This window comes from Hemibagrus wyckioides, linkage group LG05, assembly GCF_019097595.1.
Source record: "Hemibagrus wyckioides isolate EC202008001 linkage group LG05, SWU_Hwy_1.0, whole genome shotgun sequence".
NCBI lineage: Eukaryota > Metazoa > Chordata > Actinopteri > Siluriformes > Bagridae > Hemibagrus > Hemibagrus wyckioides.
Window position 1 is genome coordinate 6,879,186 of NC_080714.1, and position 16,109 is coordinate 6,895,294.

The following is a 16,109-nucleotide window of genomic DNA, read 5'->3' on the forward strand; positions in this document are numbered from 1 at the left end:
CAGAGGACACGTCTTAATCAACACATTTTGCAGTTCTGTATTATAAACCATAAATTTAATTAAAGCAATCTTGTATCATTCAGTTAAAGGTTTTCTGTTTAATATCAAGTAGATATGTCATGCATACTTATTTTTCACTCAGTTTGCCCAATTGCAAGGAGAGACAAAAATATTTTGTGGTGTAGAGCTGACTCCACTCAGATTACTCTAATTCTCAGACAGTAAGTTAGGAATAAAACACTTACAGGAAAACACCCGACTATACAGGGTGATGTGATTCGGTCCGGTGTGAAGCTACATCACCACTCTGAAGTTATCTTCCAAACACAGGACATCATAATTTTTCATTTGTTTCATGTAAACACATCTTATTTATTTTTTAGAACAAATTTTAATATTGTGAGTGAGTTCCCGTTATCACTTGCACTACAGCAGCTACAAAGTTCTCTATAACGTAGTAGGATGAGCTTATAGAAAACCAATCAACAGCTTCTGACCAATCAGAAGCGAGCATTCAACAGCGTGGAATAATCAGTGCTAATGAATCTGGCAATTGTGTTGTACAATATCCAGAATAAATTCTACAATGAGACATTAATTTGGCCAATCTTGATATTGTTCTCTAGACCTTTCCACTGTTCTGATGAACTGAGACTCTAAAAGCAAGCAGAGCTGCTGGGCTTTACACAGGGAGTAAAGTGGAAGCAGATCTGGCAACCTGTGACTGTGCTGTAACTCTCGGTCCCTTGAGTCTCTCTGGCGTGACGTGAGCTGTGACGCACAAGGTGCTGCAGGTATTGCGGGGGTGCAGGAGGACTGTTATAAAAACAGGTGTTTCTCAAGGGGAGGGTAGCTACTGTCTAAAGACAGCTTTTCCATTTTTAGCACCTACAAAGTGACATGTCTTTCTTAGAACAACTTCACAGCTGTAAGACACGGCAAGCTGCAAAAAAAGATACTGAATTCTGCATTTGTTTGTCTCTGAGATGTTAACATTACTTTCTTTAAGCTGGATATGGAAATACATGGAAGAAAAAAGGAATAAGGTACAGTATCGGGTTGTAGATACAAGCACCTTTCTAGTTTCTCTTAAACACTTGATGGACCTCCCTAGTGACAAGGAATGGTACAGCATAGTAGCCTTATTTGTTGCCTAGTAGTAGTGCACATGTTGCAGTTGTGCAATTGGCAATTTCATTAAGTGAGAAGTGCTTTGGCTCTAATGGAAGCACTATTTAAGAGTGACAGACTGATGCCTGCTCCTCTGCTACCATCTACTGGTTCCCATTACAATGGCGGACAAAACTCTTCATTCACCCAGTTTCTGTCAGCAAATATTACTAATAAATAGGACAAATGCTTACTGTTAATGTTTAAGTAAAACTTTGCATGCAAAGGTTGCAGTAACACTTGTTCTAGTGGTATGACTAAATAAACATGCTGCTTTTAGAGCATTCTATACAAAGTTGATAATGATTGAAATGAGGAATGTCTTGGTCAAAGGCATTAATGAACAGATTCTTGTATTTTAAACACCAATGTAAAGCTGGCTTTGCACCAGAATCAGAATGGAGTGGGATGGGCTGAGATGCAGTGGGATAAAGTTAGACGGTATGGGATGGCATGGGTGAAGTGGGAAGGTTTGTGATGGAGTGAGACAGAATGGGTGAGGTGGAAAGATATGGGACGGAGTGGGTGAAGTGGGAGGATATGGAATGGAATGGAATAGATGAAGTGGGAGGGTATGGGATGGAGTGGGATAGAATGGGTGAAGTGGGAGGGTATGGGATGGAGTGGGATAGAATGAGTGAAGTGGGAGGGTATGGGATGCAGTAGGTGAAATGGGAAGGTATGGGATGGAGTGGGATAGAATGGGGGAAGTGGGAAGAAATGGGATAGAGTGGGATGAAATGGGTGTGGTGGGAAGGTATGGGATGCATTGGGATAGAATGGGTGAAGTGGGAAGGTATGAGATGGAGTAGGATACAATGGGTGAAGTGGGAAGAAATGGGATAGAGTGGGATGAAATGGGTGAAGTGGGAGGGTATGGGATGCAGTGGGTGAAGTGGGAAGGTATGGGATGCATTGGGATAGAATGGGTGAAGTGGGAAGGTATGGGACGGAGTGGAATAGCATGGGTGAAGTGGGAAGGTACGGCATGGCATGGTATGGAATGGGTAAAGTGGTAAGGTATGGGATGGAATAGGATGGAATAGGATGCTCTGAGATGGAGTTTAAGGTTTGGGATGGAGTAGGATGGAATAGATGCAGACGGAAGGTATGGAGGCGTGAGATGGAATGGGATGGTGAACAGAATGAGACAAAGATTGAATGACAAAAATGATGACAAGAAAGAGACAGAAAATATAAAACAAAGAAAGCAAGAAAGAAAGAAAGGCTGGGATCACACCGCAGAATATAGCATAATTATCGTATTATGCTTCATTTCTTTACAAACTGAGTTGAGGGAAAAAACGTAAAACCATTATCTAGTCACTGTATGACATGATGGTGAGATTTATACATTTATTTTTTTATTTAAAGTTATAGTAGAAATTTTAAAAAACATTGAAAAACAAACAAACAAAACAGGCGTGTCAAGTATACATCAGAACGTTCTGGACTGGGAGTTAGAGCTAGCACTTTCGAGTTCCGGAAATGATTTGTTTCTGGTCTGGAAAACAACAATTCACATTGCTCATATGCATAAAAAAAACTGAAGGAATGCAAAAAAAATCAGAATAGGTGGAATTTTTTTAACACCTGTCTGCTTTTATTCAATAGCAACAATAACTTTTAGGATAACAGATAAAAAAAAAAGGAAAAAACAGCAGCATGTGTTAGGACCTCCTGTCCGTCACCCTCTTCTGTATTTCACAGCACTCTCTGTCCGTCAGTGGATCAGCTCTCAGCACCGTACCCGTCCCGTTCGAATCGACCTGCACGGTCATCACACAGCACATATCCACCAGCTCCCTCTGACAGTTCTGTATCCCAGCATCCACTACACCACGCTTTGCTGGATCCTTCCTCAGAACTTTAGACTCTGCTGCTGAGAAGCCAATCAGATTCGCCAGCAAACTGTCCGACAGATCCACGTCCAGGTATCCGGTCCCATCCGATATGGTGGCCTTGATTTTCCATTCCCCTCCACTGCTGCGCAGGCTTCCCAGCAGAGTGACTATAAAGGCATGCAGCCGCACTACTTGAGCACTATGAGGTGGCCATACACCAGCCTTCAAAATGCAAAGATAGCTGAGAATTGATGTGTCAGCTTTTTTGCTACGGTTAAATGCAGGATTCTGTGATTTGGGCTCATATCTGGCTATCTTTGATCCTGAGGAGGAGAAATCATCATCATCTGCATCAATGTCAATAACTTCAATCGGATTTGCCTTACTGAGGGGAGTTTTGGATGATAAACTAGCTTGATTTGATACTTGGTGTTGGTTGCGGATTGTTGTGTCAGTTTTTTTGCTGCTTGTGCTGTCAGGAACCTTTGCTCTGGACTCATATCTGGCTATTTTTGGTTCTGGAGAAGAGGAGCGATTGTCATCTGCATCAACTTCAATAACTTCAATTGAATCTGACCAACTGATGGACGATTTGGAACGTAAACTAAGACGATTTGATGCTTGGGGTTGGTTGACTTGACTATCTGTTTGTTCATAATCTGCACTTGGAATATCTTCTTGCTGTATTCTGCTATTTTCCACGGGTCCACTGCTGGGAGAGAGTTTGGGATCAGTAGGTGACATCATAACATCCAATTCTTCCATTGGAATGTCATCGAAGTCCTCTGGATCATTATTGAAGTCATCTGGATTGTTGCCCCAGTCATCTTGCCCATTGTCAGGGTCTTCCGGAATGCTGCCAATGTCCTCAGGATAATCCATGAAGTCATCCGGAATGTTATCAAACTCCTCATCCGGAATTTCGGCTACATCTGGCCCACTCTGTCTAGAAATGGGTGTTGCTTCAATTGTGCTTAAGCTAGAGTTTTCTAACTGACGAGGTGCATTCCTGCTGATCATTTGCGAGTTCAGGCTGCTTGGAATGCTCTCATATCCGCTGTCCAGGGTTCCCTCAGTTCTTGTCACTTGCTGGACCTCTTGATCTTCTGCTTCTTGCTGCTGGTTTTCCTCAGGCAACCCTAAGGTCCTGCAGATCACCCTGCTCTGAGAATTCACCTCCATTATCTCTTCCACTTCTCCACCAAGAACCTTCACATTCTCTGGTTTAAGCAGCAACACCCCTAGACGTACCATCACCAATCCCACTACCTGCAGCTTGGTGCCCGGGGGCAAGTTGGCGCTGAGAGCTGGAACAGGTCTGTACTCAATGGCCTCCAGGTCTTGCACACCATCGGTGAGCTGCAACATCAGCATTCGAGTTGGCTTTGCCTCCCAGGGTCTCTGGGTGGCTTGTGTCACGGCAGTCACCTCATCATTGGAGCAATCAGAGCCACGGAGACGCTGGAGCTGAGAATATGCTGGCTGGCTAACATCTAGGAGCGAGTCCATCTGGAGGCAATAGCAGCCATTTAGTTCCATTTTTTCAACCTCAGAAATGCCAGCAGGGAGGACAGGATGAGCTAAACCACGGAGGTCTGTGATAAGCCACTGGTCCAGGACTTGCTGGTTGAGCTCGGTTTGATGCAAGGCTGCGCCACCTGCCTCCACCGTTACCCATTCAACACAGGCATCCAGCCATGCCTGGGGCACCTGGATATGCCATGTGGAGCGCAGCCAGGCCTGGGTGGCCTGGGTACCACCTGCCACTGGCATCCTCTCTTTACTGATGTAGCTCTCTGTTCTAAACAAACAGGAAACATGTTAATAAATCGCAAAATGATCCACAAGATGATTTTCTGTCCACTTGTATATTTTATTGCTATTGACTATACAGTATTATTTGGAGCTGTACTGTGAGCTATTCTGTCCTTGAATTAGTGGGTATGTAAAAAAAATTCTGACAATGCCAGAACTTTCTCATTGACTGTCCTTGTTCGAAGCAGGATTAAACCATCTTATCAAGAGAACATTGTGAATGAAAGGGAGGGAAGTGGAACGGTAAGATTACAGGGTGAAGAGATGAAGAAGGTACAGGAGTTTAAGTACTTGGGGTCAACAGTCCAGAGTAATGGAGAATGTGGGAAAGACGTAAAGAATCAAGTGCAGGCAGGTTGGAATTGGTCGAGAAAGGAGTCGGGAGTTCTGTGTGATAGACAAATATCAGCGAGAATCAAGGGGAAGGTGTACAAGACAGTGGTGAGACCGGCCATGCTGTATGGTTTAGAGACAGTGTCACTGAGACAGAGACAGGAGTCAGAGCTGGAGGTAGCAGAGCTGAAGATGTTGAGGTTCTCTTTGGGAGTGACACGGTTGGACAGGATTAGGAACGAGTACATCAGAGGGACAGCTCATGTTGGACAATTGGGGGAAAAAGTTAGGGAGGCCAGATTAAGATGGTTTGGACATGTTCAGAGGACGGAGAGTGAGTATATTGGTAGGAGGCAAAGAGGAAGGCCAAAGAGGAGGCATATGGATGTAATAAATGAGAAATGAAGCTAGTGGGTACAAGTGTTGAGGCAGAAGATAGGGATAGGTGGAGAGAGATGATTTGCTGTGGGCCACCCCTAAAGGGAAAAGCCGAAAGAAGAAGAAGAAGAAGATCGTGAAAACATTGCCACCAACTCACGAACAATTTTGTTGCCTTGTTTTGTTTTGTTTTTCTAGAAAATCATAGAGTAAAACCAGCTTAACAGTCATAATATTCTGGTCTGGCTAATGATCTGATCTGACATTCAGCAGCCAATGATGATGCCACATTTTGTAAAATGGGTCTCTAAAAACATGAACAGAAAAGATATAAAGTTTAGGCAATGTTTCAGTCGTTATCATTTCCCTTCATATATGCATTGATGTCTATATTTACATTATGTACATATACACATGCTTGGTCCAAATGTACCTGAACATGAACTTAAACCAGTAACGTTATTCTGATCCAGTGACACCTTTACACCAGTGCAGCAATTAGCATTAGATACCCAGCTAAACTAATTCTGACTATTTCTCAGAGTAGATATAAAGATACTCACAATACTGGATAAATTTCAGCAGTTATGTTGCAGCAGTGTCTATTTCTCTACGTTTGTTTTATTAAACGCAATCTAATCCATAGTATTTCCATGTTTCCATAGATATCTCCAAGCAGCTATTAACATCACTTTATACAGCCCCGGTCTACTAACCTTGCTGGAAAAAAATGGGCGGGATTTTTTGTAAGATTGACAGATAATTCGTCCAATGACGATTTAGTTTTCGGGATTTAGCTCGGTGTTCGCCCTATCAAAGCGCTTCTCATTCGGAGGACTGTGCTGTCATTTGTCTACTATAAGGCGGGTTTCCTTTCATGTTCGTGTGTACGGTGTTTATTAGGGGAGGAGGACTCTTGAGGCTATATTTAAGGTTGGTTGCTGTATTTCCTGGTGTGAGTAGAAAACAAACGAAAAACATCTGTTTTTATATTATATCGTAAGAGGTGATGATTTATTTGAATGTTTATTTTAATGTGTATTGCGTGTTTGACTTTATTTGAGTTATTTTTTGTGTATTTCTGTTGCACGAGACTTTAAGCTTCGCGCTAATGTTATCGGTCTAATCGGCTAGCGCGCTCGCTAGCAACGTTAGCTAGCATGCTAGGTCGAGTGTATCTTTTTTATTGGGAATTACTTTGCATTTTTTTTATATATATATATATATATATATATATATATATATATATATATATATATATATATATATATATAATCTAAAATGTTCAGATTTAGACAGAAGACAGAAAGTAAGACAGAAAATAAACCAACGCGCGAGGCTAAACCCTCTGGTTCGACAACATTCCTAACAGGCGGAAGTTAGCATGCTAGCCAGCTCGAGCTATATCTATTGTTAATTAGGTAACATTAGCCAGGAAGACTAGCTAGTTGGCTAGCGCCATCTTCTTTTAATTTTGTATGTGTCTCATGTGTTCCTCTTTAACAACTGAGAGCGAAATGAAGTAGAAGAAAGCCGAATCAATTAGCGCTTCGTTGTTCTTTGTTCCTATTAATGTAGCTAGCATAAATATGCATGAGTGTGAATCTTCCTTAATGTACCTGAGTGAGATTAGCCGAGCTCTCCAGCCTGACTCTACAGTACTTACGTTTAAAAAGACAACAAAATGCGTCAAATATCTTCTTTACATATTTTTTACTGTTATATATTGCTATATTTTTTTGCAAGGGGTGTTCTAATAGTTGAGATCGTATTCCCAATACACTACTTCCTTGTTGAATAATTGGCCAGTGTTGTGTAATCCCTGTTGCTATGTTATGTCGGCTTGATGAATAACACTTTCTTTTCGGATTTTCTGTTTTGTTTTTGTTTAGGTTGAAATGCTTCATCAGAACCAGAGCCAAATCTGTTGCAGTTACAATAATTAAAACTTCATTTATCTTCCTTGGTTTGCTCTAAAGCTCAAGGATCCTAAATGAAGCCTGCAGTTTTTACAGAAGATTTAAGCCTAAAATAATAGGCTATAATGGCAAAAGTTTTGGGACACTCCTCCAAGCCATTGAATTCAGGGGTTGGGCTCGGCCCCTTAGTTCCAGTGAAAGGAACTCTTAACGCTTCAGTGTACCAAGACATTTTGGACAATTTAATGCTCCTAGCTTTGTGGGAACAGTCGGAACAGGAAGGGGTCATCCACAAACTGTGCCCGCAAAGTTTTGGGAGTATGAAATTGTCCAAAATGTCTTGGTATGCTGAAGCATAAAGAGTTCCTATCACTGGAACTAAGAGGCCAAGAACAACCCCTGAAATCCAATAATTTGGAGGGGGTGTCCCAAAACTTTTGGCAATATAGTGTACGTCTAAGATCAAGTCTGGGTTCTTTGTGAGGAACGTTGAGCGAAAGAAGATGATGTGCATTAATGATATGTATTTTTATGTGTTTGATGCTCAGAGTTTAGCTTTGCTATGTTCGTCAAATCATTGAGAGTTATTTAACATTTTTACACCCAACCTGGCTTGGAAAAATCTTTCTTAGATATGTATCAGAAAGTGTTGATTCTTTTAACCCCCAGATTTACTGAGCACTGCGAGCATCTCGACAGTACAAATAAATAATGGACACAGAAAATGACCCACAAGAAGAGGAGACTTTCAGCAGCACAGAGAGCAATGGTAAGATCTTTGTGCTTCATGAGGTCCTTTACATCAACTTGCTAGGAAACTGGTAGGCCACTGGTCACGTGCAGACCCATCCAAGCCGAGGACTGCTTGGATGGTCGGATTTCAGCAGTTCCGTTATATTAGATTTCTAAACACAAACCAGTGTGATGTCTGTAGTGGGTTTTTGTTGTGGTGTATTCTCATGCGTTTGGCAATATTTAACTAAAGGCCTAAAGACATTAGCTTAAAAAGGGTACTATTTCTATAGATTTTCATTTTTTGTAACTTCTCTGCTCTGATAAGTAAAGTGATTACATAGCTTTATTTTGAATGTTCAGACTAGTTGGTCTAAGTGGTATAATGTGAAGTGCCTCTGAAACACAGCACAGCCATGTAGGCAAGAACTAATCGTTAAAAGTTAAGCTTTAATTGGTAAATACTGCCATGCTCGGAGTCCAAGAGAGCAGAATAGCCCATGCTCTCTCCCTGCTCCCAGGCAGGGTGGGAGGGGTGTCATTAGCCAGTAATGGGAGGCTGTGAGCTCATATTGCAGAAGGGGGCCCATAGCACTTTCCTCAGAGTCTGAACTGTAGTTTGACTAGAAAGACTCTTCTGGACTGGAACCTGTTGCCTGACAGGAGTGGGCCGACTGGTGGTTAAGAATTGGCCAAGATTATATACAAAATAAAAAAGGTAACAGTTGTCAATGTTTAGAAAGCAGTTACTTTGTAAACAAGAAATTTTAACTTGTTTGACCTTAACAAATTTTAGTTTGCAGGTGTTACAATTTTAGGTGCCTAAAAAGGGAGTTCACAAGCATTAAAGATCGGCATGTGCTGTCGTTGTGTTTTTATGTATTTCAGGTAAGCGCCCTGCACAGGACACTGATGACAAGCCATCATACAAACGCTCACGAAAATCTGATGACATGGTGGAACTGCGTGTGTTGTTACAAAGCAAAGTGAGCACTCGTACACAGGAATACGACAGGATGTCACTTAACTGATCTGATTCTTTCACAGCTCTGGGGTTTTTGGATAACTGCATGTCTCTTATCCCCAATTTCAGAATGCTGGAGCTGTGATTGGAAAGGGGGGAAAGAACATTAAAGCTCTGCGCACTGATGTGAGTAAACAACTTTTAAGTCTTTCACCCATGCATGTTCACAATCACACATGCATAGAAATCTGTGGTAGGCAGAACACACTCTCTTTTTTTTTTTTTTTTGGTTAAATGTTAAAGCAATACTTTTTTTCTAATCTAGTCTTTAGCCACCACTTGTAGATGCTGCGTGATCACCACAAACGCTTGTTTCTCTTTACTGTTGAAAGACCAGACAACCTGTTGACTCATGACACGTTGATAATGAAATTTGAAGAGCTATTGTCTGTTCTTTTGTCAGTGCAGGGAAGCAGGTTCATTCTTGTTCAAGGTAATCAAGCATACTACAAACAGGGTGGCTTGAGATTAGTCTTGATTATTCCTAAAGCCAGTTTTACACTGAATTTTCAGCAGCTTTTCACAATTATTACTTGTCACGCCGTACAAGATGGTCTCCATAAGAATTTCGTAGCAGTGTATAATAACATGTCAGACGAAATTCTGCCAGGTACAGGTTTGTAGCTCTTCAGCCGGAAAATGGATTCACGTGATGGTAAATAATCTCTATGCACAAAGTGCTTGCATGCTAATCGGTTAGCGAGACACGTAATTCATTCCATATCGCCTCCCTTTTTTCTCTGAGGCATTGCAGAGACTTTCCATCTGCTGCTGCAATTTACCAAACTACCCTTTCGGTTTGTTTACTTTTTGCCCATTTCCACTCCTGGCTTTGTAGCAGTCCCATGAGTGTCGTCATCATATTCCTTCCTCCAATTGGAGGACTTTAGACAAATGTCGTAGCATCAGTCACGCGCAACTTTTCCATCAGCTGTATTCTGTTGGTAAATACAGCTGCATTAAGTTGAACGCCATTGAGCATGGATCACATTTTGATCCTCCTCATACCACCAGTCTCTATTCCAAACAAACATCCCAGATAAGTGCAGTGGAGCATGTGGAAGCAAAATCGGGCCGAATATCATACAGTGTAAAACTGGCTTAATGGTTTTTCTTTTTAAAAAATTGCTTTGTTTCCCTGGTCAATAATTGTAAAGATAATCTTTGTATTTGAGTTTTAGTTTTTGATGTACCGGGGAAGATTGTTAGACTGTTGTATTTATGTTCATTTGATGTTTTCATGTGAAATATACACTTTTAATTACAGCAAGCTAATTACTAATTATTGAAAGTAATTTATACAGGCCAAAAATACATATTCATTGCTCTCTTCTTGTCCTGTCCTCCATTTTCCTCCAGCAATATCAGAATATGAAATCACACTGACATTTTTTTACAATTAAAAATTGTACTCCTCTTCCACTCCCTCTCCCCCTTTTTCCTTGTTTTTGTATTTGTTGTTTATTTTTTGGCCAATTCCAATATTCTGGATCGACATGTCCCGCCCACCTGCGTTGCTGCCTGACCTCCTGACTCCCTGGTTGGCCCTGCCCATAATCGCGCCCATTCCTTTTGGGTGCCTTACTTGATTGCTCTGGGTGCTTGGCCCCGCCCCTGCAGTACAATGCCACTGTGTCAGTCCCAGACAGCAGTGGGCCCGAGCGGTACGTGCCACTCAAGATACTCCAACCTCCAAATACTATCCACACTGTTACTGACTATATCAGTACTGTTAATGATGTCCTTCATGTACCAGATAACTCCCTACTGCCATAATCCTCCTCTCATAAATATGGTTACAGTGATGTCATGACTGTCAGTCTTAAGTGCCATAATGTTATGCAAAGTGCCTGTACTGTCATCTCAGTCGTTTAATGACTCTGACCCCTTTTTCTTTCCGTCCTTAATCAAAAAGACCAGAAATTGTATAAGGCAAGTGCTTCATTTGACCTGTTAGAGAATCAGTGATTTGCAGAGCATACTATTAACACAAGTTAACAATTATTCCTAATGCAACAATGAGATTTATTATGTAAGGGTGATGGAGCAGTACAAAATACATTAATTACTTCTCTCTTCTTTGTATTTGTGATATGATGTTTGGCTTAGTTGAAAAGCCCTATTAAAAAAAAAAAATTGCCAGTGAGCCATGCCATGCATCCCCTCATCGTTCTCTCTGTTTATTTCCAATCCTGTCTCTCATTCCTGTAACACTAAAGGGCTTCTTGCTTCATTTACTCATTACACTTGCATTAGATTCTTCTCTCTGTCCCTCTTCTTCCACTCAGTTTCCTGTTTTTTATGTGCTAAAGCTTTATCATACAGTGCACACCTCTTCTCCTCCACCCTGCTTTTTCAGGGACCGGAAGGATCCTCACTGTTTTTTCTTTATTTTTTGCTTTCTTCTTTCTCTGTGGCTCATCACTCCTTTTCTGTGCATGAGGGAGTGCATAACAATATCATTAATACACAGCACAGCGGGCACACTGAGTGCAATGACCCATGATTACTCACCACATGCCTAATAGTCATTTTCCTTCTCATGTCTTCCTGTGTGATGGCACACCTCAAAGGATCCTGAGCATCAACGCAGACATCCCTACTGTGGCTGATATCCTGTTGAAGATCATCCCTACTCTAGAGGAGGTAAAGAAGCCTGTTTTTGTGGCTTATTTGGATGAACGCCATCTCAATGTTGAATTGACTTTATTCTTCTGGTTAGTATCAGCATCACAAAGGGGTGGACTTCGATTGCGAGTTGCGGCTGCTGATCCATCAGAGTTTAGCAGGCAGCATCATCGGTGTGAAGGGGGCCAAAATCAAAGAGCTGCGTGAGGTGAGGATCACCGTGAAAATCTCTTGCAGACTATAAAGCTTCCTTAAAGGAAAGTCTTGCAAGAAAGGAACATCAAGTCTGTGCATTTGTCTTGTATTCTATACCCTGGAGTTCCCAGAGTAATGATTTTTTTTTTTTCCTTTCTTCTCACTTCTTTGGCATGTTGTGTTGTATTATTCCAGAGCACCCAGACTACCATCAAGCTTTTCCAGGAGTGCTGCCCTCAGTCCACTGACCGTGTGGTGCTGGTTGGTGGTAAAGCAGACAGGGTTGTGCAGTGTATTAAAACCATGCTGGAGCTCATTGCTGAGGTAAAACAGTTATGTGCTCAATTATAACATGGAGGAAATCCTTTATATTTTTTTTTGTAATAAATTTGTTACTTTATTTATATATAGGCCCCCATTAAAGGCCGCGCACAGCCATACGATCCAAACTTTTACGATGAAACGTACGACTACGGTGGCTACAGCGTGATGTATGAAGAACGTGGACGCCGGCCAATGGGAGGGTTCCCCTCGCGGGACCGTGGATTTGATCGCATGCCCCCTCGCTCCGGCCCCCGGGCTCACCACATGCCCCCAAGAGGGAGAGACTACGATGACATGAGTCCACGCCGAGGACCTCCTCCACCTCAGAGAGGAGGCAGAGGGGGAGGGCGACCCCCACGCAATATGCCAATGGGACCGCCCCACCACCGCAGAGGGTGAGCAGACAAAACCGTCTACGATGCACTAATGCCATCACCAATTTGCCATCATTATCTTATGTTACTGCCATGTGTGTTTGTAGCGATGACCAGTATTCCTACAGCTCCCACCGCAGTCACTCAGACGACAGACGGCAGTAAGTAGTTCTGCTTTTGGTGCAGTGGTGTCTGGAGAAAGGTTTCTCAAGCTTTCTGCACCAGCACCCCAGTATCTCTTGATGCACCCAGAACATCACTAGCAATTAATACCCAAATATACACTTTTATGTCCTTCAATTTTTTTTTCCCTCCCATCTTTAGTGGGGACAGGAGAGGAAGACCTGGAGATCGCTATGGCAGTATGGTGAGAGCTTTGTTTTCTGCATATGATGGACAAAAAGATCTAAAACCTGTATATTAGCAACAAGACATTTGGTTTTTCCAGAGTTATAATGCCATTACACTAAAGTAGAAGGATGGTTTTCATAGCAAATGTGTTCTTGTAGTCTTTACTGGACAGATGGTTGGATTGGGACAAAAAGCAGGACCCAAGTTGTTACTTGGCAACAGATTTGCTAGTTGCCATAGAGACAGGGAACAGACTGAAACAGCTGAAGAAGGCATTTGTTAGTTGGATGCAATGGTGTGTTTTTAAAACTCTCACAATATATTTTTTTCCTCTTTGTGTTTTCAGAATGATGGTGGCTACGGTAGGTATCCATCTGATAACATTCTGTTATTTTACTGGCCACTTGAGAGCTTTTTCCACTACACAATGCACAAAAAATAACAAATACTCATATGGTTTATATAAGGTAGGACTTGTGATGTGATGTCCTTGCAATGTAATTCAACACAATTTAGTTTTGTTCTGTTGTGGATTTTGTAAATCTACAAATGATTGTTTTACACGTTTGCAGCAAACATATGCCTTTATGACCTGCTTACCCCTTTCTCTCTCTCTCTCTCTGTTGACATTAGACAACAACTCCTCCTGGGATAGCTATCATTCTGGTAAGCATTCTAACAACTAGTAAGATAAGCATGTACGTCTAACCTGTTATAAACGGCTCATTTCTTCTGTGTGTCTTCCTCAGGTGGAAGAGGTAGCTACAGTGACATGGGAGGTCCCGTCATCACCACACAAGTGACAATTCCCAAAGATGTGCGTATTTACACACTGATGACTTTGTACACATTCCATCACAGTACAGGCCCTTATTCGAGGCACATGTATAAACACTGATCCAAATCATCCATGTTCCCCCTTCTAGTTGGCTGGATCCATCATTGGAAAAGGAGGCCAGAGGATTAAGCAGATCCGACGTGAATCTGGAGCGTCGATCAAAATCGACGACCCACTCCAGGGCTCTGAAGATCGTATCATCACCATCGCTGGCACACAGGATCAGATTCAGAATGCACAGTACCTGCTACAGAACAGGCAAGTCTTATCTGCATGGTGGTTTTTACTTTTTTTTGTTCTCCTCTTCTCTAAATATGTGCAGTTTTTACAATACAACAAAATGGAAATATCTTTATTAATAATCTATATACACCGACCAGACAACATTATGACCATCTGCATAATTTGCTGCCAAAACAGCCCTGACCCATCATGCACTGTGTATTCTGACAGCTTTCTATCAGAACCAGCATTAACTTCTTCAGCAATTTGAGCAACAGTAGCTTGTGTATTGGATCGGATCACACGGGCCAGCCTTCACTCCCCACGTGCATCAACGAGCCTTCCCATGACCCTGTCACCAGTTCACCACTGTTCCTTCCTTGGACCACTTTTGATAGATTTTGACCACTGCAGACCAGGAACACCCCACAAGGGCTGCAGTTTTGGACATGCTCTGATCCAGTGGTCTAGCCATCACAATTTGGCTCTTGTCAAATCCTTACACTTGCCCATTTTTCCTGCTTCTAACACCAACTTTGAGGCGAAAATGTTCACTTGCTGCCTAATATATGCTTATTCACGGCACGGTCATAATGTTATGGCTGATCGGTGTAAGTGGATTCAGGCTGATTTTTATATCGAAAATCCTTCATTCCCAAACCCAGGAAGACTTTAGAGAAAGAATTGCATGAACTCACATGAGGGAATTTCCAATCATGTGCACAAGGGGATTTTGCTTACATGCAAACATGTTTGAGTTTAGAAGCCAGTATATTAGTCACTACTTACCCACTCTCTGTTCTCCTGTTTCCCGCAGTGCGCTTCACATCCTGGGACGCCATGACTAACCCAACTCGTCCTCCGCCTCTCTCAGGACCTACAGCACCACTCCACGTGTGAAACCCTGCATCCCTCCACCACCATTTATTCTGCTGCAGCTTAGATTTTGTGCGAGGGAAGATCTTTGGTTGAGCTTTCGGCTTCAGCGGATGAATCGATTTGGAATATCCTCCTGTTATCTAGGATTGAATTCATATTTGGCTTGGCATTTATTATTTTTTATTTTATTTTTATTTTTTTTTAAAGTTGGTTTTTATTTTCAGTTTCAATTTAAAGCATCATGCTTGCAGCGCTTCACATAAAAGCCTGCCATTATGCTGTTGGGTTTTGTATTGCTTTTTCTTTTTTCCTCAACCGGCCATCCCAAATCAGTCCTGAATGTGTACACACGTTTGTTTTTTCTTTTTAATTGTAAGATTTTTAATATCTGTTTACTTTCATCTCCTGCAAAGGTGAAAGGGGAAAAAAAAACCTTGTGGCTGTATGGAGAACATGGTGTGTAAATATCCATTCATTTCTATGGAAAAAGAAGAATTGATATATAAGTCTGAAAATCCTGTACCTGTTCTGTCGGTGTTTAGCTGTCTCCTGATCCAGGCATCACAGAAGCTTGTCCACAGGCCGCTGTGACCTCTGGAGAAACTAAGCTTAATATTGTGGGTTGTGTATCAGTTTTCTCTCCCCAGTTTTTGCTGGGTTTTAAAACCTAGTACTTATCCAATTTGCTCTACCTCTGGAATTTTTTCATAGGTCTGCCACTCTGACATGGGGCCCACTTTTTCCTTTTTCCTTTTATTTTTAAATGGAAAATGTGGGTGTGAAGTTGTTCTGCTTTGGATTGTGTTTTGTGTCGGGACAGAACAGTTAAATTGGGGTTTTTCTCCCTCTCCTCTGTTTTTGGTTCTTTTTCTTACTCTAATTGTCTGATGTTCCTCACCCTGATACATTTGTAGATCGTCATTTGTCGACAATAAAATATGCCAGTTTTTTTTTTTAATGAAATTGGTGGTGTTATTTGATAAGTACAGTAGCTGTAATGACTGCTCAGCTAATAATTCACTCCAGTTTTATAGTTACAAGACGAATCCCAATTCCTTTAATTTTATAGAATATGTAAACAAA

The 16,109-nt window shown here is 41.7% G+C and overlaps 2 protein-coding genes across 4 annotated transcripts; one reads left to right on the forward strand and one right to left on the reverse strand.

Moving 5' to 3' along the window:
* Positions 1-2,500: 2,500 nt before the first annotated feature.
* On the reverse strand, positions 2,501-6,251 carry rmi1 (RMI1, RecQ mediated genome instability 1, homolog (S. cerevisiae)). Its single transcript, XM_058389516.1, has 2 exons — positions 6,104-6,251; positions 2,501-4,815 (listed from the first exon to the last, which is right to left on the reverse strand). Exon 2 carries the CDS (start codon positions 4,785-4,787, stop codon positions 2,841-2,843), a length of 1,947 nt encoding a protein of 648 aa, XP_058245499.1. The 5' UTR covers positions 4,788-4,815; positions 6,104-6,251; the 3' UTR covers positions 2,501-2,840.
* Positions 6,252-6,401: 150 nt separating this feature from the next.
* On the forward strand, positions 6,402-15,989 carry hnrnpk (heterogeneous nuclear ribonucleoprotein K). Of its 3 annotated transcripts, none has more exons than XM_058389518.1 (16): positions 6,402-6,473; positions 8,129-8,228; positions 9,080-9,177; positions 9,285-9,341; positions 10,836-10,879; positions 11,789-11,861; positions 11,944-12,051; positions 12,234-12,362; positions 12,450-12,757; positions 12,844-12,897; positions 13,061-13,103; positions 13,434-13,449; positions 13,721-13,753; positions 13,837-13,904; positions 14,014-14,183; positions 14,965-15,989. In XM_058389518.1, the coding sequence occupies exons 2-16, from the start codon at positions 8,171-8,173 to the stop codon at positions 14,993-14,995; spliced, it is 1,290 nt and encodes a 429-aa protein (XP_058245501.1). In that variant the 5' UTR covers positions 6,402-6,473; positions 8,129-8,170; the 3' UTR covers positions 14,996-15,989. The 3 variants fall into 3 exon arrangements, with proteins under 3 accessions (XP_058245501.1, XP_058245500.1, XP_058245503.1); XM_058389517.1 differs by having other exon boundaries at positions 6,405-6,473; positions 11,938-12,051; XM_058389520.1 differs by lacking the exon at positions 10,836-10,879 and having other exon boundaries at positions 6,454-6,546; positions 11,938-12,051.
* The last annotated feature ends 120 nt before the right edge of the window (positions 15,990-16,109 follow it).